Here is a 21,590-nt window from a genome sequence, read left to right as displayed (position 1 = left end):
TAAATCTGGTGAGTACGGTGCGTGAGGAGAGACAGTAAAGCTTTCTTCCGGCCAAAAACTCGCGAATCAAAAGCAAGGTGTGGCATGATGCGTTTTCATGGTGAAGAAGGAAGCCATCTGCCTATTTAATCGGCGGTTAAAATGCTTTTCATTGACTCACACAAGGTGTTTAGTTCTTCGGAAAAAATAATTTGTGCCACTTTTTGCACGTTTTCAGCTGTATTTGAGAACGTCGAAGGACAGAACGTCTCGATCGTTGCTCGTTTTCAACCGACCCCTTGCCGCTTTTGAATCGCTCTCACCAGTTGTAAACAGACTTCAATGCCACCGCTTCATCGCTATACACTGATTCTGACATTTCGTGCACTTCTTTGGAACCTTTTTGCAGTTTAGAACAAAACTTATTGTTGGCGCGCTACCGTTTTAACACGTCTTCACTCTTCTGCCTCTGGAAACCAACTAACACGTCACAACAAGTTTAAACTCGACACTAACTGTACCAAAGGTTTAGGCTACCAGATTTACTAGTTTAAATGGATATAACATCCATAGATGTCACTGTGCAACTACATCCACAGTACTATTTGATCACACCTTATATATATATATATATAAATATAAGCTATATATATATAAATGTAGGCTATATCTCATTAACTATACTGTGTATTAAAAGTTAATGATAATTTTAGGCTATATCGCATTAACCATACTGTGTATTGAAGTTAATGATAATTTTAGGCTCTATCTCATTAAACATATTATGCATTAAGAGTTAATGTTAGGCTTTATCTCATTAACCATACTGTGTATTAAGAGTTAATGATAATTATAGGCTTTATCTCAATAACTGTACTGTCGATTGTAGTCTTCCTAGTATTACAAGTAAGAGCCTAAATGACGATGTATTTGAATATGAGTTTCGCCTCGAGTTTATATATTTATAAGTTTCACCTTGATAAGTGACATGATTCTTGTACAACATCAATTTTGGGGTTTGCAAAGAAATTCAATTTTTCTCTATTTTCTAGAAAATTTCATACTTATACATAATAATTTTTCAGCTTTAAATTCGTTCGATTGCTATGAGTACATGTCCAATTTTTGGAAACTTTTTTTTTTTTTTTTTCTAAATGCTAACAATATTGTAGAATTTATGTCCACACAAATAGCAGTGTGCGTGCACATGTTTCATCTGAGACCGGATCTTCCCTAGTTTCTATTTCATTAAAAGAAAAATGTTGAATCAGCACATTATTCTGTTTTCTTCTCAATTAAAAATAGTACTTAAAATCTTCTAGTCTTTTTCCATAACAAACTACGGGCCAGCAACACTTTCTTTTTTCTTTGGTCTGACTTGTTTACTGAAAAAAGAAAATCATACTTTCTTATCCCTGCCGAAGGAGGAGAGGTTCTCCCACGCACAAATTGTCAAACACATATGTCACTGAGTCCGTTAATGGAGGTAATATGTCTACCGTGGCATGACGTAGGGAGCGCCAAACGCTAACCCTTTAATTGTTTCAGGAAGCTCCCACATGGGGTTGGATTTTGGCGGATTGTGCTCAAGCTACCTTTATGAATATCTGCTGATATTAGGATAGTTTCTGACACACTGCTGGGCTTAAGTGAGCTTGCCATAACGCACTAGATAAGTCTATCGGCAGACTCGTACGCGCTACCGCAATTCTTTCTACCAACCGGAAGATAGGCTATGGTCGATCGCGCAATGGATGTGTCCCATTATCTCTCTGTTTGGAAGGGTGTTAGGAAACACCTTTCAAAAAACCGGGAGATTTGGTGTATGTGTAACAGCAGCAACATTTGAGAGATTTTACTGGAGAATCAATATGATCCATCAGCATAAGATATTTACGTTTGTCATTAGTATAGAATTAACTAAAAACTACTGCGAACCTGCTTTCCCCAGATGACGCCCCTGGCGGGTAATGATAGTTACCCATCCTCAGAAGCAATAGTTTTCATCGAAACAGGCATATCGGATTATGGACTCCATCCTCAGGTGGATGTCGCTGGAGTATTATAAGGTACTCACTATAATAAGTTCTAGCATTAAGCCCGTATTTATGCATAGACATAGGGGCCTGTGTGCAGGTTGGCAAAATTTCCGGTCGTGACGTATTTTTAAAACAATGGAGTTTAAAATATTTTGTAAAGGAAAAACCTACTCACGAGAAAGAAACTTACGGGAGATTTATACTGAAAACAATGTTGCCACCACAAAACGGCCAAGGTTTCTTGTTCCAATGCTACTGGCAATAGATAGAGGTGAGGATATTGCTTAATGGATCCCAGCGTAATTCGTGCATATTTGGGTATGTACTCTCTGCCCCAATGTTGCTGGTTCAATTTAAGCCGACGTAGCCGTATTCTTTAAGCCTACCCTAGTAGCAAGAAAGCTTTTGGCAAGTTGGCACGTGCATGGCTTTTGACTTTGGCGACTTCAAACGCCTGCTTTCATACAATCTGTCTTTTGCTGTACTTGCAAGCGATACTTTAGACCCTTCGCAAAGCGTCATAGCATCACTGGCCGTTCATTGGCTATGAATTGACTTGACTTGTAAAACGCTTGCGTCAAGCTTGAATGGAATACTGAATGCAAGGTTGCCCCCATTTAACTTCGTTACTGGAACCTAGCTTGCGTTTTTCAATCAAGCTGGATTCAATCTTGGCAGACTTGCAACTCAAGGTTACAGCAAGTGGTTTGCAAATTGTCTCTGCTACTAGGGTAGGCATAAAATAACTGACTATGAACAAACAAAAGAGGGTAAAGTGCAAAATTTTCTTAGGTCTAGGATCGTAAAATACTTAAACACAGACCTGCCAGATCCTTATAAAGTTTACGTAGGACCACAGGAAAAAACTACACTTTCAAAATAATAATAATAATAAGTTTATTTTCATTGTTGTGAATAGCTCATTGGCAAAAATACAACACTATGTTAAGACTAGTATACAATCATTTAAAACAGACCAGAAAATTCGTGATATAGAATGAATATTATCAGGTTAAGACCCTTGTCAGAAGTTCAATATATTCACATTACAAGATTTAAGCTGATTATAATTAACAAGATTAAAACAAGATATAACAAGATTAAAATAGGCAGAGTCAATATCATAAAATAGTATTTACAGAACTATGGAAATTAAAGCTTCATTTAACTATCGTTTAAAGAATGAGTCAACCATGTTTAAAATTTCGTATCCGCTATGTAGAAAATCCTGTTTACCTATTGTCACATTTCCACATGAAATATTGGTTCTTTGACTAAAATGTTATAACTAAAGATATTCTGAAGATATATAATAATAATAAAATCAAAACCCTTGTCATAAAGTTAACAGTTTATTTTTTGTAAAAAAAATATAAATAAATAAAAATAATTGTTCTATTGTTTCTCCCAACATATGTTCATTTTAAATTGTCATAAGATATTGTTACTCTTCTCAATATTTCACGTTTTGAATTTAATGCTACCAATGTCGACTGTTTTCTTACACTATAACTCTGCATCCTTATTCCTATATTTTCCAAGTAGTAATCGCTACTATATTTATTATCTAGTAGCGATTACATAATAATAATAATAATAATAATAATAATAATAATAATAATAATAATAATAATAATAATAATAATAATAATAATAATAATAATAATAATAATAAATTGGTGCACCTATGTCTAAGTTGTGCATAATCAATTATGGTATGGACACTGTCAGTTATTGAGAAGTTTCATAGTCTATTAAATTCTCATCTTATGAAGTTTACGTGACACCTTAAGAAAAGAATACTCTTTCAAACAAACAGAAAGGAAAGAAAGAAAAATTGATGCAACTATGACTAGATATGCGTGGATTAGACTAGACATCAAAATCGACTAATTACGGTTTTCACACTACAACTATTTGAGGTGTTTTATAATCTACAGGGTGTTCATAATGTCAGGCAATCGGAACTTTGCAGCATCAGGAGTTTTAACCATATCAGAAAGAAATTAAATTCCCACCCATGGAAGGCTTGTCTTTGTAGTTATTTATTTATTTATTTATTTATTTATTCGATAATGAAGCACGGGGTGAGGGTTCGAACTTGGTCTTCAGGTATGTTGGAAATATATGAAGGTGAAGATTTTTTTAAAAAAAAAAAACGAAACGTAAAACTCAGGATCTAAATTCAGTTGCGGCTTTTTCGTGGACAATTTAGAATGCCAATTGATATGTTGGGTAGAAATGTATCGTTCTGAAACAATAACTACATATTGACACCAAGCGTAGACATTCCACGACTGTAATAATGGCATGTTTTAAAGATTATGTTTTCCGGCATTATGGCGTAATATGGGAACACTGACGGTACCAGACAGTGTCAACACATGTGGCTAGCCACCACACTACTACAGATATACTATTACAAACAAACAAGCAATTTGCAAATCATTCAGGAAGTCATGGACAGGCGTAGATAGATTATTACGTTTCCTTAGAAATGTGCAAGTTGCTTGCTTGTTTCCAACAGTCTACCTGTAGAGTAGTTGGTAGCGATCCAAATGTGTTGATGCCGTTTGGTCTCGTCAGTGTTGTCATATTACGCCATAATGTCAGAAAATAGGTTTTTTTTTTTTTTTTTTTTTTTTTTTTTTTTTTTTTTTTTTTTTTTACGACATGCCGTTATCATTGCTGTTTCAGAACGATACATTCCTACTCACCGTACCTATTAACATTCTCATATGTCCACAAAAGGGAAGCTATAACTATGTTTACTTCCTGATTTTTTTTACGTTTCGTGAATAAAATTTTCTTCACCTTCATATATTTGTAGCATCCATGAGCATTCATGACGTCGAACACACACCCCACAGTATATATCTGGAAATTATCTACAACGACAGGTCTTCCCTGGGCGAGAGTTTCATTTCATTCGCACTTCTGGTTCAAAAGTTTTGATGCTCCAAATTTCGGTTACGCGACTGTATGGACACCCTATAGCTCCGAAGACTATCAATAGATCCCTATGAAACTTGCATGGGAACACAAGTAAAGAATATTCTATCAAATAAAATGAAAATTATCAAAATCGCTTCACCTTTGTCGAGGTCATCTGTGAACATATAATGACGAACACTCTCAGCTATTGAGAAGTTTCAGGGCCTAGTTTGACTATAATGTATAATGAGTCGCTAGTTTTGAGACACCTTATATACAGGGGGCTTAGAAAAGATTAATTTGTTCAGAATAAACGAATATGTTGTGTAAATTATTATTTTGTGGATAACCTTGAGACATTATATTTCATTAGTTTCATTATAATAGTTTTAAGGTGTCTATCATTTAGGTGTGTATGTATGTATCATTATTATTATTATTATACTTTAACATACAGTATTTCGTCATAAATAGTAAGTTACTATATTATTTAAGGATGTATTTTGTCATTTTCTGTCGTTTTGTTCGAAACTCGAAACGGGAATTCATCTTAAGAAATTTCAAAATTAGATTTTCGTAAATTCTTCTAAAATTTAATTTTCAAAAGAGCAGCCATTTTATGTTCATGGACAAACCCCTTTGTTCCGTTACAATTATTCTGATTGGAAGCTACAAATCTCTGTTAGGCTGGGGTAAAAGTGGATCTGAAAAGGAAGGGTACATTATGACGTCACATCGTCCCCCGTTCCTATCTGTGTCCGTTGTATTTTTACTAGGAAGTGGAGGTACGTCATAGATATTTTCTGGAAGTCTGGGAATTGCGTTCCCCGCGTTTCCCCTCATTTTTTACCCCTGTTGTAAGGTCGATGTTTACTTAACGTATTGTCATTGAGTCAGTAGTTTTTCACCTTTCGAGATTTAGGAGCATTTTATGACGTAAGAGACTAGCAAGATAGGAGTCGTCTCTTTGTTATTTTGTGTTTTTTAACGCGGACAGTGAAGACATGAGGTCGCCGTTTAGCTGTTGTCGTTAAAGTGTCTAGAATTCCACAAAAATTGGCTAAAATTACCATATGAAAATTGTTATGTGGACTAAAATGATTGTTGTACGCAACGCAAAAATCGACCTGCAAAAATCGACCTTCCTAAATAGCCGAAGACTATAGTTAGATCCTTATGAAGTTTATACGTCGGATTGCAAAGAAAGAACATTCTTTGAAAGAAAAAAGGACCATTAAAAAAGCAGTGCACCTTTGTCGAATTTATGCGTGGTTTCACACAATTATGGGGTGAATACTGTAAGCCATTAGTAAATTTCATGATATAGCTCCGAAAATTATCTTTAGATTCTACGTGTTAGATGAAATTTGTATCGGAACACCAGTAAAAAAAATCGGTGAATCTATTTCACATCTATTTCACTTATGTGTATGTTTCAAATATATATATACGGGGGCGGATCCAGGATATGATCAAGGGAGGAGCTAAACAATATTTGCCGTTTTATCCAGTGTAAAGCAGGATTGAAGCCCATTTTATCTAGTGTATACCTGAGCGTCAGGGGGGCTATAGCCCCTATAGCCCCCCTTGGATCCGCCACTGTATATATATATACACTATTACACAACGCAAAATCACTGATATCAGCTACCAAATTTTAATATAAGACGACCCTCTATTTTTCGAAGTAAGAATTTGGAAAAGAAAAACTCATAGTAATTTCAGCTACAGTAAAAACAAAAATTATAATTTCAATTAAAAACGAAACAACTTACCATCCAATGGACCATGGAGTGGCCTGGATATCATTACTAGTGTTAAATACATCAATCAATTTAGTGAGATCTGTACCATGTAGTGTGAATTCGCAGCCTTGCTGGAGGTTCCAGTAATGAATACTTTGTTCGTAGACAGTTTTGAAGAACTGGAAATTGAAGACAACTGGTGCTGTCCAGTTCTCTGTAGCATCAGTCACCACAACGGGTCTCCCTGGATATGTATATCTGAAAATAAACAAGAAAAAGAATTAAAATTAATGACTATTTATTTATTTATTTATGAGGTTTGGACGTTTTGCCTAGGTAGTATACTCTTACACTTAATTAGCTCCTGGTTGTAAATGTAAAAGTCACAATGGAAAATACGAGTATATACAGGGCATACAGCATTAAGTTGTTTTTGTTTTTTTTTTTAATGAAACTGGTAAGGACAGTATAGACAATCACGTGAAACGTACATTCATAAATGAATGTACTTACTTGTATGATGAGAGTTAAAAATATATAAATATTGTAATATCATACGCGTGGTTTATATTTGTAAATGCCAACACGTGTTTTCTATTTATAAACAAAACCACTTGCTCATCTACTCCAAATACTAAAAGGAGTAAACGACAGGCATCCCCGTCATCATCTCGTCATGTGACTGAAGGGGAACATCACCGCCACCACTATCAAGAAGAAAATATAAAACACCATGTAAGACCTCAACCAACATCAATTTCGGCTGGTCAAATCCCTTCTCTTAGCTTGCCTGAAGCTCTGAGAGATGTAACCTAACCCAATACTCTTAGCTTGCCTGGATCTCTAAGGTTTGCTGTCCACCTAGCTTAGCTGAAGTTTTGTGGAAACTTAACCACTCTCTTAGCTTTACCGGAACTCTGAGTGATCACACCTGCAACTACCTAGCTTGCCCGGAGCTCTGTGATTCTCCTGCCTACCTATCTTCCTAGAACTCTGCGGGACACCAACCACTCTTTGCCTGACTGGAGCATTGTGCATTCCTAAATAACGTCCACTTAGCTTGCCTGGAGTTTTGTATAAATCTCTCTGTTGGCTGCCGGGACCTGGGAACACCTATTTTTCCCAAGCTATATAGAGAACTTTGTATTGATCTTAGAACTACATTTATAGTGACTTTGTGTTATGTTGTTCTGTATATAACAGGAATTTTATAATAAAGGGTTGTGGGAGAAAACCGAATCCCACCGGTTGTGCTAAATTGCTCTTCCTACCACGTTATCAAGGCAATTTTAGAATAATGTCGTCCACATGTTTATGCAACCCTTAACTGTTTTAATCTTTTGAGAGTTGCGCATTAGCGTTACGCAAAAAGTGCATTTATGACTGTATAGAATATGGATAGCCAGCGTTAACTAAAATGATACTAAATGATTGACTTCGTTAACGATCTCAAGTGAGATAATAGCTCTTGTTTTCTATTGCAAGAAACAGAATTCGATACTTCGCCTTTGTCAAGAGTAATTGTGTATAGTAACAACGGACATATTACAATCTTATAAGGCCCACTAGCATGATCCGAATACTTGTATATTGTAAAATAAAGAAAAGACAAACAAATAACTATAAAGAATTACAGGAAAAGTGTAACTTATCGTTATAATGATTGAAAAATAGAAAAATTTTCATACCCTCCCCCTTTCCCTTTTCCATATAGATTTTTTTTTCTTTCAGAGCTTGTGTACTTAAGGATTTCAATTTTACACAAAGTTGTAATTTTAAAAGTCCATAATCCTAAATAATATATTTAACTACGAATAAATACATTATGAACTGAAAATAAAATGTTCTATTAAATATTATTGCACTTAAGTATCAGCGCTTTGCCGAGAAATAGGATTCTCAGTTGATAAATAAATGTAAAAGGGCTGTAGCATCAAATTTTATTTCTTTGGGATTATAATATTAAAGTTTATTATTTACAGTATCCTTTATATTTATCAAGTTGAAATAATTAATAGAAAATGCTAGCAGTGATTTTTTTCTCCTTAATCGTTACATCTGTCACAGGTGGATCGAACAGATGTGATTGGCTAAAATTACAGCTTCCAGATATCTAGGAGCCGGGGGGATGAGATAAGGAATGCGTCCCTTTTACTACTGCCGGTTTTGAGTGAAGATGTGGAACGAGATTGTTGTGACAATTTTCAAATATTAAAGTTTTGGATGAATGATGTATTGAAAATACAAATGATCATTTGAATATTCAGACCATAAATATAGGGAGATGCTCGGTGAGAATCGTAATGTTTGGCTAGCGGAAGTTGGAGAGTCTTCATATTGACAATGGATGCTTCTCTGGGTAAATAAATAAGTAGCCATTTTTTTTTTCTTTTGAAAATTCAATGATTTCAATTAATGATTGCTTGAATAGTAAATTTTTGTACGTTTTCTCTCGCTCTCAACTAATTTCTGTGTATAAAAAAGGGGGAAATGTCATTAAATTTTAGTTATTGGTTTGATTTAGAATTTTGAAATGGTAAAAGATAGTGTTCACGTGATGCATGTCCTAGTAGCCATGCGGGGCTAAATAGGTACTGAGTGCCACAGGGTGAAAAATGTAGTTTTGCTATATTTCTTTCCTCCCTAGGAACCTTCAGTTCCACGTGAGTTTTGTTTTTGTAACATCACAACATTATGGGATAAATAGTAAGATCTTACTCTGCTCTCCCTCCCCCTTTTTCTTGTTTCTTTTGCCATTCACTGAAAACAATTCAAATATGGTTTCGACAGTTTTTAACAATAGCGATAATTTTAATCCCACCACCTATCGAAAATTAATTAATATTTAGTTGATTTTTTATGTTTAGTGTATAAGTTTCGTAGTGCATATTTGTTACTGTTTTTTGGGATGCACACTAGTGATTATATTTGACTTACATTTATTTTGTTTGTATATGACTAGCTCGTTGATATAGTCACATATTCCGTGTTGATACTTTAGTGCCAGGTTATTCTCGTGTTATTAACAGCTTTGAACTTGAATTTCTGAGTATATATTTTTGTCTGGTTCTTACTGTGAGTTCCCATGCGTGTTTTTCGGCTGTGCGATGTTTCCTTGTCTCGTGGGAATGACGATAGAGTGCATCATGGATAGTTAAGTGATTGTGTTTGGATACGAACTACTGTAATTCAGTGAGGGAATGCAGGCTTTCGAAAGTTTTGATACCGGGTTATTGTGTGTATATTGGACACTCCTTTTCGTGAGGCAGAGTGAGATTTGAGAATGCTTAATGTGAACATTGAAATTTTACATTTTATTTCGAATATCTTAACTTTCAATAGTAAACTATTGCATTAATGAAATCGATTCGTTGTGCTTGGTTAGTTTATGATCCGATCGTAGTTTGAGATGTGGCGCTGCTAGCGTCGTACCAAAAGCTTATTGTTGATAAACAGTGCCAGTTTACAGACTGTAAATATACATGATATTTAATATAAATTCGTGAACGGAACAGTAGAAATTTTATTTAATAGTGAGCGTGTAGGTTAATTTTCATCATGAATATGATAATAATGATTCGTTTATTGGAAGGTAAGATTGATATTTAAGAAAATAATTCAATCCTCATTTTGCACGAGATGTAAACAGCTAATAGAAAGAAAAAAAGTAAGTATTAAGGAGCTTCGCAAGCCGAGATAGGTCTATTGGTTACATAGGTGTTTATAATGCTGAAGGTGTTACTGAAGTAAATAAGTTAGAAATGGTATATTTAGTGAAGGTAGTAGGAATGATAAATAGGATCATTTGAGATTAGTTAACATAGAGAAGGATTAGTTTAGATGGATGGAACGGGAATTTTCGTGGAGTATTCTTCTTTCATAACATATCATATGTATACAATACCCCGGTAGTATTGGTACATATGGCAACCTATAATACAATACAAATAGTTAGTTATTAACTTACCGGAGCTGTGATTTACTAAATTTTATTCTTATATACACCGTCTTCTTCACAAACAGATAATTTGCTCAAAGACATATATGGACAACATAATGGGAAAGTTTCTTTTATCTGTATATATATATATTGTTCTGAAATAATTATGGAATAATCTGAAAAAAACACAATATTAACATATGCCAACATATTGGACCGAGAATCCGAACGTTGACATATACAATTTTATCCACACATAACTCAATGTATTAATAACCATAATAGCAAAGGGGCAATTTGAAGAGATTTCTTATAATAAACTTAACCATTAAGTTTTAGGTAGAGCAAATAATTAGTTAAGATGGATAAATTAGATTGTAGAAATAAAAGTAGAGATATCAGATCAGAATATTACCCAAAGTCTGGTGCTGAGGCCTTACGTTAAAATTTATAATAACTGTCATAATGAATTTTGAAGATATTATAAGAATTAAAAGAATTTTGAGACAAGGTCGAATAAATAAAGTGTGATATCAATTAATAACCAGCATTGTACTCACCCAGACTTTGACGAGTGAAACTTTTGAGATGTCGATCCTTCCAGTCAGACGGTCACTTCAGAACTCCTCTTTAGTTTTCAACTCTTTTTCGTCCACCTACCTTTTCTTCCTCGTTTTGGTAGCGACATTTCTTCCGCTTACCATTACATTTTTTTGAGTTACTTCATAACGTGTAGTAGGAAGTCTTATTATTTCCTTGATACATTGCTGCATAACATATTTTTATATTTCCTATTTAGAAGAATGTTTTAACTAGGCATAGTTTTAAATTATTATGAGACTTCCTTGATTTCTTTGCATGTGTGAATGACCTACAGCACCAGACTGGGGATTGAATTTTATTTGCATTTAATATAACAAGGTTTACAAAATATTAAGCCAAAACCAATGAAATATTAATCGCCCTTCACCAAAATGCTTTAGTCATATTACATTCCTCCCCGCTTGGATATTCGGCATCTCCGATGTCGATATAAATATTTAAAAATCAAAGTAACACCAAACCATAAATAAATTGAATATATGTATCAAACATTTTGTTAAAATAAAAATCAGTTTGTGACAAGCTGAAATGAATGAATTTTAAAGCACTGCTTAGTCCAATGATAATCATATCAAGCATAGAAAAGAAGTCGTTATGATTACGTTTGCATATTGCAAGGTCAGTAATACAGTCTCAAGAATATACATGCGTCCTTGCAATGTCACATGTAAAAAAAAAAATCTCCACACAGCAAAACAGAATATAGGTCAGTTTTACATTGTTTGTGTTCTGTGATGGAGTGAATTGTATTTGTTTTTAAGATTTGTTCGCTGATATATTGGTAAGTAATTATTTATATCATTATATAAAAACAAAATTCACTCGGTTTTTTATATACACTGATTGTATGTTATGTGAGTTTTCACTGATGTTCGCAACTGCACTACACTAAATAATTGTGAATATATGTATATATGTGTATAAGTAACATGAAGATAATCATAATTATATCCATCACCAAAATTATTCGTGGATTCACTCTCACTTTTTTTTTACTAAAGATTAAATATGCACTAAAATCACCACACTATTTTACATAATTATATATATATATATATATAACATTTTCACTATTGATACCACATTATTTCACACATAATCACTTAGCACTGTTCACTTACACATATAGACTTGAGGGGAGGGGAAATCACACTAGGGGGGTTCAGACGAGTATTTCCTGGTTCATCCTATTTCCAGTGGATATGGCAGGAATCCAGATGTGTCCTCTTCCGTTGTACTTATTGAAATTTTTAGTGTCCATGGAAAATATATTGATGGAATTTAGTAGTTAAATATCGTCTTGATGTAAAGAATGATTATTTATTAGCATATGGTATGTCGACATAGCCGTCTTGAATATATTCTTTAAAGTCAATGGTTGGCGATTTGTAATTTCAAAACTGTGGTGATGTCTTAGAGTACATGCATGCTGGTTTGATTGACACGACACAAATTCGACTTAAGAAGAAATATTTGAAGTATAGTTGGAATAAGTAACTATGTAATTTAAACCATGAACGCGCAGAGAAATATTATCTGAAGAGAAATTAGGAATGTTTTGATTTTGTTCATTTACGTAGTAGATATCATCATATACAGGGTCTAGTTGAGGTAAAGATGGGATTTGAATAGAACAAATTTTCTGTTTTGGCTGTTGAATTACATTTTCTGAAGATTTTCTGCATTGAAAGTAAATAAAAATGGCTAACATAAGGAGAATTAAGAGAGAAATGACAGTGAATATAATTATATAGAATATGGCGACGTTCATGTTGATTATTTGCCTATAAAGGAAAACAGAAGAAAATACTATATAATTTTAGTATGGGAGTTTAATTAATAGATTTATAATTACATAAGACACAATATATATTTGTTTCATATGCGCATACACACTTCCAAAAATTCGCTTTGCGAATGCCTTTTTGTGTACCTTTTTTTTTGTCCAGTTTGATGTCTTCGTCTCGCTTTGCAAGAAATTGATATTCAAAACTGGAATTTTTTTCTTTAAAAAAATAATAATCTGTTTTTGGATTTGCTTTGCAAATCATGTTATGACTATTATTTGATTACTTCAGTAATATATAACTTAGGTTTCTATCATCATGTTGCAATAATATTTTTCGTATAAGGAAACCTTTCATACACTATTCGTTTGCACGTGCTTAAAATCATTTAAAGTTTCTTCATTATGTAAATGTAATTTCGTATTTATATTCGATAACTCCCTATTAATTTTAAATAATTTTATAGATAAAAATATGATAATGAGAGGTGACATTACAGCACTTGTAATAGATATTATTAATAGCAATGACATTGGGTCATTAGAAATTTGTAAAGATGGAGTGTAGGCATTTACAGTTATATTTTCTATTTGCTGCGCTAAAGATTCCAACTTATTCGAAAGAGTATCCATATGAGGAGAAAAACGAAATAATAGGTTGTGTACTTTACTAATACAAAAAAATAACATTAATTAATCTAAAATGCAATATGTATATGTGTATATATATATCAGTTTTAGCTAATGTCTCTAACGAAAATTTTATTCTGGGGGGGGGGATGGGAGGGGATTCCGAATCGAAATGACGTCCTATTCTACCCCAAAGATAGATGAAAGAGACAACACAATGTTACAAGAGTACTAAATCGTATTCAATGTTCGAAAAATGAAGGTTTGAACTACATTTCTGCAGCTTTTAGCTTAAGGTTTGGTTGAGTTTTAGGAGAGCGCCTTATACTCGCTCACCCACAAAGAATACTATTTAGTACAAATAGACCACACCAACATATAACCTAACTTAAACCGTGTTTACAGAGGGGAAAAAGGGGATGAAATAAAAATATTCTAATTTACTCTTTTCTTTCATGAATTTCACTAATTACGTTATTTAAGTTATTTTGATAATTTAGATATAGACTTCTTCTTGCACAATTATGCTGTGTTTCACTGGTTGCATATTTCCAAGGATGACGTTTGTCTCTTCTTGTCCTTTGTTAGCATTTTCATTTGCTGTTGAAGATTGCAGCGGCTTTAATCGACGTACTTCTATCTCATCTTGGACATCAGCTCCTTTTGCATTTTTAAAAGAAACAAGATATTTGTTTGAGCTAGGCAAACGTGATAGTATCACGCCTTGCTTGTCATAACGGAAATCAAATGCTGCTGGTATTCCTTTATGTCTTGTCACATTTTGAATGAGAACCTTTTGTCCAGGGTGAAATTGTGTTTGCGCATGATGGTCTTCGTATTTCTCCAATTGCTTGAGGTAACTTTTATACATATTCTGATAGGCATCATCTCTCGCGAGACGCATCGTTTCCATCCGTTCGACATTTTCTTCCTCTTGAATTGGAGTATTAAATTGGAGATCAAAAACAATCTTTGCTTCAAACCCATGGAGCAAGTAAAAACTCGAATATTTAGTAGTTTGATTCTTCAAATTATTTAATCCAAACACAATTTGCGGTAACATAATGTCCCAATTATTTCCAGTTGATTTGATGTAGTGACGTAACGCTCTTTGAATTGTGTCACTTGTTTTCTCAGCCAAATTGAGAGAATAATGTGAATTAACTGGAATGAATTTCAATTCTATTCCCAATAATTTCGCTAACTCTGACATGATCTTAGATTTATGAGATGGAAGACGGTCTAGTATTAAAGATGATGGTGCCCCGTACCTTAAGATGAGTTTATTATAAATAGCAGTCGCAATAGTGTCTCCCGTTAAATCCGGTATGCTTTCAGCTATGACATATCTTGTACACGCATCACACATAATTAAAATATACTTGTGACGATATGTAGAAGATGTTGGAAAGGGGCCACATTGATCAATTGTGACTACTGAAAATGGGGCCGCTTTTGGAAATATTTGAGGTTTAATAGTAGCTACCTGGCTTCCTCTTTTATTCACTTGACAAGAAACACATTGTCTAATTTTCTGACGAAAATAATTACGCATATGTGGAAAATACACCTTTTGTAGCGCCAATTGATATGTACGATTCTGGCCTGCATGCGCTGCGGCTGACGGATGAGCGTGCAATAAGTTAAAAATTTCATCTCTCATTTTGAATGGAATACACAATAAATGCTTGGTGATATTTCCAAATCTATGTGCACGGTATAACTTTCCATCAATTAATTGAAATGCTCTAGCTTGCCGTTCGAGCCTGTAGTCTTCTCCTTGCTTATTTTCCTGTAAGCATCTGTATATGGGTCCAAAATAAGGGTCCGTCTTCTGCATTTTTCCAATGTTTTCGGGTGCTTGGAAATTTACTAAACATCTCTCTTGGTCCAAATCTTCTAATAACAGGTCTCCCGGTTGTGGGGGAACAACCGAAATACGACTCATCGAGTCTACGGGGTTATTCTCACTGCGAACATGAACAGGGGTAAAATCATACTCCGACAAAATTAAACTCCAACGAAGTAGTTTGGGCGGTAGATTAGCTGCTGTCTTGAGGTAGACTAATGCTCGGTTGTCTATTTTCAAATAAAAATGCCTTCCTATTAAATAATATTTAAATGCCTTTACTGCGGCTAATACGGCTAGCAATTCCTGTTCTATTGTTGAAAGTTTCTGCTCTGCTGGTGTCAAAAGCCTCGAATAATAACCAATGGGAGTCCAATCTTGTAATTTTTCGTCCGTACACTGCGTACACATTGCAGAAATTCCGATTTTGGATGCATCTGTCCATAAACACAAAGGTTTGTCTGGCCGGTAAGGAGCTAGTATTGGTGCTTCCAAAAGTTTCTTCTTTAATGTCTCAAATGCATGTTGGTGAGTAGAGTCCCAACTAAATTTCACGCCCTTTTTTAATAACTTTTGTAAATTTTGTACTACTTCCGCGTAATTAGGTAAAAATTTCCTTACAAAATTGCACAAACCGAGAAACGATCTAACGTTCTTCGTCGATTTTGGGACAGGATAAGTTTCGATTGCTTTTAACAGCCGATCTGAGATTTAGTAGCCATAACGCGACACTTTGTGTCCGAGCGCTAAAATTTCTTGAAATAAAAATTGAGATTTTTCTACTGAAATTCTAAGTCCTGATTTTCTAAGACGTTTAAATAGATCTCTTAAAATCTCAATAATTTGCTCCTGTGAGTTGGCAAAAATGTATAAATCGTCTACATAACAGGCTATGTTTTCTGGATGGAGGTTGGCCAACACCATAGACATGAATCTATTGTACACAGCACCACTATTTACAAATCCTTGGGGAGTAACACAATACTGAAATGTCCCAAGTGACGGTAGAGAAAAGGCAAAATATGGACGAGAATCTGGTGTTAATTCTATATTAAAATATGCTGAAGAGACGTCCAAATTTACATACCAAACATGTCCAGCCATGGAAGAAATTATATCATGTATAGGAGGTAAAGCCAAGGAATGATGAACCACTTTTGAATTCAACAGTCGCATATCAGCTATTTTTCTCAACTTTCCCGATGGTTTTCTCAAAAATAACACTGGCGAATTAAAAGGAGAATTAGACCTTTCCACAACACGTTGCTGAATTAAAGTATTCATGTATTCACGTACTTCTGATTGCAAGGCTTTCGGAATTTGATATTGTTTACGATAGGTAGGTAACTCTGACTTTAGTTGCACCCTGTATTGATATCCTCTCGCACGGCCTAATTTATTTGGATTCCAGGTAAAAATATCGGCAAATTCCCAACATAGATCTATTACTTTTCGTTTATATTCCGGACTAGCTTTTTCTCCTATTTTCAATTTTGAAGCATCAAATAACCTTTGACCTTCTTCCAAAAATTCATGATTTATGTAATCGTCATCTTCTAATGCGGTAATAACATCTGTCGGTTGAATATATACGTCTTCTGCCTTACCAACTACAAGATTAGTATTTAATACTACCTTATGTGCTAATGGATTTATTATTTCAATAACTGGAGACTTATCTGACACAAGAGCTCTCGGAATTAAAATTCCTAACCTTTCCGGTAATTCTTGATTCGGTTCAAAAACAATTTCTTTATGTGACCTAGATTGTTTTAATGTAAGTGGAACGATAACCTTAGATCTCGCTGGTAGCATAGATCTCTTCTTTACAACAAATTTAGGCGCAAGAGCTTCCTCAATCAAAAAGAATACGAAATTCGACACATTATGCTCCTTATTTACATCAATTTCTGCATTTTTGGGTGGTAACCCAAACCTAGTTAACGTTAAAAGATTCTTTCCTAGACACAAGTTAGCTTGGTGAAATATTAAGAAATCGTTTCCTATTAACACTTTCGGTTTAAAATGCTCCAAGACACGAAACTTGTGGTGAAAAGTCCTTCCATTTATGCAAAATCTAACAATTGCCATATATTTTATAATTACGGGGTTCTGAGATGCACCCGACACTTTAGTCTGTGTTTCAATAAGTGTTACATTTCTGGGCAACAATGATTTTTCTATGATGCTGATAGTAGAAGCAGAATCAGCAATAGCATTGACTGTCTTAGAATTTACGTCTATAGGAAACTTAGCTATTTCGTTTTCTATATTTAAAGGGACTTGAATGAATTCCTTTTGCGATTTTCTAGCATTTTTACGCCATTCGTTATATGTGACTAGATTATCTTTCTGTTGACGGTTTTTATTATTAGGCTGTACTTTGTTATTCTCCGAACATGCACCGCCGTCATGCACGGATGAACTCAGTTTAAACTTTGCGTTTGAGATGCATTTGCGTTTGAACCCTGCATATTTTGATAAGTAGGAACTACATATTGGGGAAAGCTTTGTTGTACTGGTACCATTTGTGGAATGCACAGATTTCCCTGTGACATACAATTTGGGTCATTAACTACTAGTACTTGCCAAGTTTGATACATCTGGGGTACAAATGACCGTTGTGGGTAATAATTATTTCGACCTCTACTTTTAAAATTATTTTTACCCCTAAAAGCTTTGCCTCTATATGAACCTGTTCCAACACTATTTTGTGACTGATAATTATTTTGTCTATAATTTCTCGGATTTCCTCTGAAATTTCCACGAAAATTTCCTCTATGGAAACCTCTGTTGTTCTGATTAAAATTTTGTTTAGCAGAATTATTTCCCTGTGTTATCTGCACATTAGTTTCCTCACATTGTTTTTGTGTATCCTCAAAATTTTCCATTTTCAACGTTAATTGTTCTAGTTGTTTCTGAACATTCTCCATTGCCTGCGATATTTTGTCATGCTCTTTGTTATTCCGTTCCGATCCACTAGTTTCAAATTTATTATTGTCCTGTTTAGTCACTTTCGCAACCTGCGAACTAGATCTTATATTAGTAAGCGATCTCCTATTTTGACGCAAAACCATATTATCTTCATCTTCATCTGACTCGGATAATTCGGCCTCACTTGATTCTGATGATGTTTCAGAATCCGACGACATATATTTACGCAATTTTCCCAATTTACGCAACTCCTTTTTCATTGATGAATTTAGTCTAGCATAAAGCTCGTGTTTCTTCCTATTTTTCACCCTATACCTATTCGTTTCGAGATTATTCAAGGCTTGAATAAACTCATCCAACGAATTAAATTGCTGCACACCTACTCTTTCTAAAAAGTATGGCCTCAAACCATTTGTCAAAATAGAAATAATCTGAGCTTCCGTTAATGTAGGTGCTCCTTTATCTATTAGTCCTAACACATCGTATATGTAACTCTGTACCGACTCATGTTTCTTTTGAACTCTGTTTTGAATTTTGGCAAATATATCTACATTCTCTTTCGGTGTTTTAAAACACTTTTTTACTTCTTCCTTAAATGTGTCATATGACTTAGAATTTAACTGCTTTCTATTTATAAAAACACGTAATCTTTCTTTATCTTTTCCTGAAAAATACGTAATTACTAAATCTTTAGCCTCATCCGGGGATAATTTGTTTAGCTTTATAGTATCGTCAAATGCAGAAAAGAATTGCTGAATAGTCATTTTTTTCGGATCATATTTAGGAAAAGGAAAAGCATTGCTATACACATTTACAATAGGTCGTGAATTTTGGTTGGATGTTCCTGACTGCGAATTAGATTGAGAAACATTATGGGATGGAGATGGAGGGGTCGCCATGTCTGATCTTAATTTTACCCTACGTCTGCTCATAAGTTTTATAAGAATAATATTTAATTCTTGAACGTGATTTCTGTACTGAAACTAACTTCGTTTCTCAAGATAACCTTCGCACACGCTAATGTCTACATAAGCATTTCCTGTTTCAATGCACTGCAATACGATATCCTAAGAATGCCTGACAAATGAAAAACAACTCAAACATGAACGCAAAACGTATCTATATGTATATGTAATATTTCTTTGTTGTAAGTTACCACAGAATTCTCTATAGGAAATGGTATGCACATATTCAAACATATATATCAGTACCATCCTGGATAATAACAAATCTGATATCCCATGTAATTTTTCTCTGCATGATTTAATTCCTTACTCATATATGTGTGGCTTCGGGATCTATATCTATATTTTAAACGGAAAATTGTTCTATAACGTGTTTCTAACACGGGCGCTAGCCACAAAATTCGGCGCTTATTCCACCATAACGTATTTCGTAACAAGGGCGTTAGCCACAAAATCGGCGCCTAAACCACCATAACATATGCCAACATATTGGACCGAGAATCCGAACGTTGACATATACAATTTTATCCACACATAACTCAATGTATTAATAACCATAATAGCAAAGGGGCAATTTGAAGAGATTTCTTATAATAAACTTAACCATTAAGTTTTAGGTAGAGCAAATAATTAGTTAAGATGGATAAATTAGATTGTAGAAATAAAAGTAGAGATATCAGATCAGAATATTACCCAAAGTCTGGTGCTGAGGCCTTACGTTAAAATTTATAATAACTGTCATAATGAATTTTGAAGATATTATAAGAATTAAAAGAATTTTGAGACAAGGTCGAATAAATAAAGTGTGATATCAATTAATAACCAGCATTGTACTCACCCAGACTTTGACGAGTGAAACTTTTGAGATGTCGATCCTTCCAGTCAGACGGTCACTTCAGAACTCCTCTTTAGTTTTCAACTCTTTTTCGTCCACCTACCTTTTCTTCCTCGTTTTGGTAGCGACATTTCTTCCGCTTACCATTACATTTTTTTGAGTTACTTCATAACGTGAAGTAGGAAGTCTTATTATTTCCTTGATACATTGCTGCATAACATATTTTTATATTTCCTATTTAGAAGAATGTTTTAACTAGACATAGTTTTAAATTATTATGAGACTTCCTTGATTTCTTTGCATGTGTGAATGACCTACAGCACCAGACTGGGGATTGAATTTTATTTGCATTTAATATAACAAGGTTTACAAAATATTAAGCCAAAACCAATGAAATATTAATCGCCCTTCACCAAAATGCTTTAGTCATATTACAATATACTTAATGCTAAGGAACATTTCCCTGAGAACTAAAATTCAGAATGTTTTACATTTTTTAACGGTGCAATTTTGCGCAATGTTATTACAAATTTCATGAAACTTTCTGTGACAAGTAAAGCCATAAGAAAATATTTTTTAACCATTGACTGTTTTGAAAATTACCTAATATTACGAATCTTATGTAAAATGTTGCTGAAACCATATTACTGTTTACTCCCGTAGTGGATGAAGATATTTCTATTTTTTTAAAAAAATATTGATGTGTTTATTTAGCAAAGTTTATTATATTTTTTTTAATTTGAATGTCGAATTATTAATTTAAATAAAATTCCAGCTGGAAAAATGTTTCTTTATTTCCTATAAACTGTAGAAGAATCCATTCTAGCAAATGATGGTAGTTTAGTAAGATTTTAATTTTATTTCTGTGTAAAATTTCAGGTTGATATGGTGGTGTGGATTTACTATGTTTTGTTCATAGAGAGTATTTCGATAGTGAATGTTTTAGACTAACATTTTAGCAACCCTCCCTTTTATATATGAAAATAGAATCAGTATCCGGCTTAGGCATATACTGAAAACAATGTCAATCGAACTTACGAAGAAATAACTTATCTCTATTATCATCTCATTTAAATACGATGTAGCTATATTCATTGCTGCATAGCACAGAATAAGATAGAGTAATCGATGAAACAGCTACTAATCAAAAATAGCGAAATAAAGAATGAGTCAGAAAAAACTTGGCCAGTAACTTTGACCAAAAAAGTAGGTAAAGAAATGAAAAGAAGAAAGGTCGTTTGCATATTTTAGTTGACTATAAAGTTTAAAAAAATAAACACACAAAATATATTATAAAGAACTAATTATGGAAAAATGCTCGTACATTACTCTTAATCCGCTTCATAAGAGT

General features: G+C 33.9%; 1 protein-coding gene across 1 annotated transcript in view; it reads right to left on the bottom strand.

Annotated features, from left to right (window-relative positions):
* The window catches only part of LOC145677180 (uncharacterized), a 58,177-nt gene that overhangs the window by 19,038 nt on the left and 17,549 nt on the right, over window positions 1-21,590 (bottom strand). Inside the window, exon 2 of the mRNA XM_081747797.1 lies at window positions 6,728-6,955. Coding sequence (XP_081603923.1) covers window positions 6,728-6,955 — 228 coding nt within the window. The remainder of the gene's footprint in view (window positions 1-6,727; window positions 6,956-21,590) is intronic.

The sequence above is a fragment of the Thermobia domestica genome, unplaced genomic scaffold (genome assembly GCF_964235325.1).
Source record: "Thermobia domestica unplaced genomic scaffold, izTheDome1.hap1.1 HAP1_SCAFFOLD_677, whole genome shotgun sequence".
Lineage (NCBI taxonomy): Eukaryota > Metazoa > Arthropoda > Insecta > Zygentoma > Lepismatidae > Thermobia > Thermobia domestica.
The sequence above is the reverse complement of the archived record's forward strand: the minus strand, read 5'-3'. Positions and strand labels throughout refer to the sequence as shown.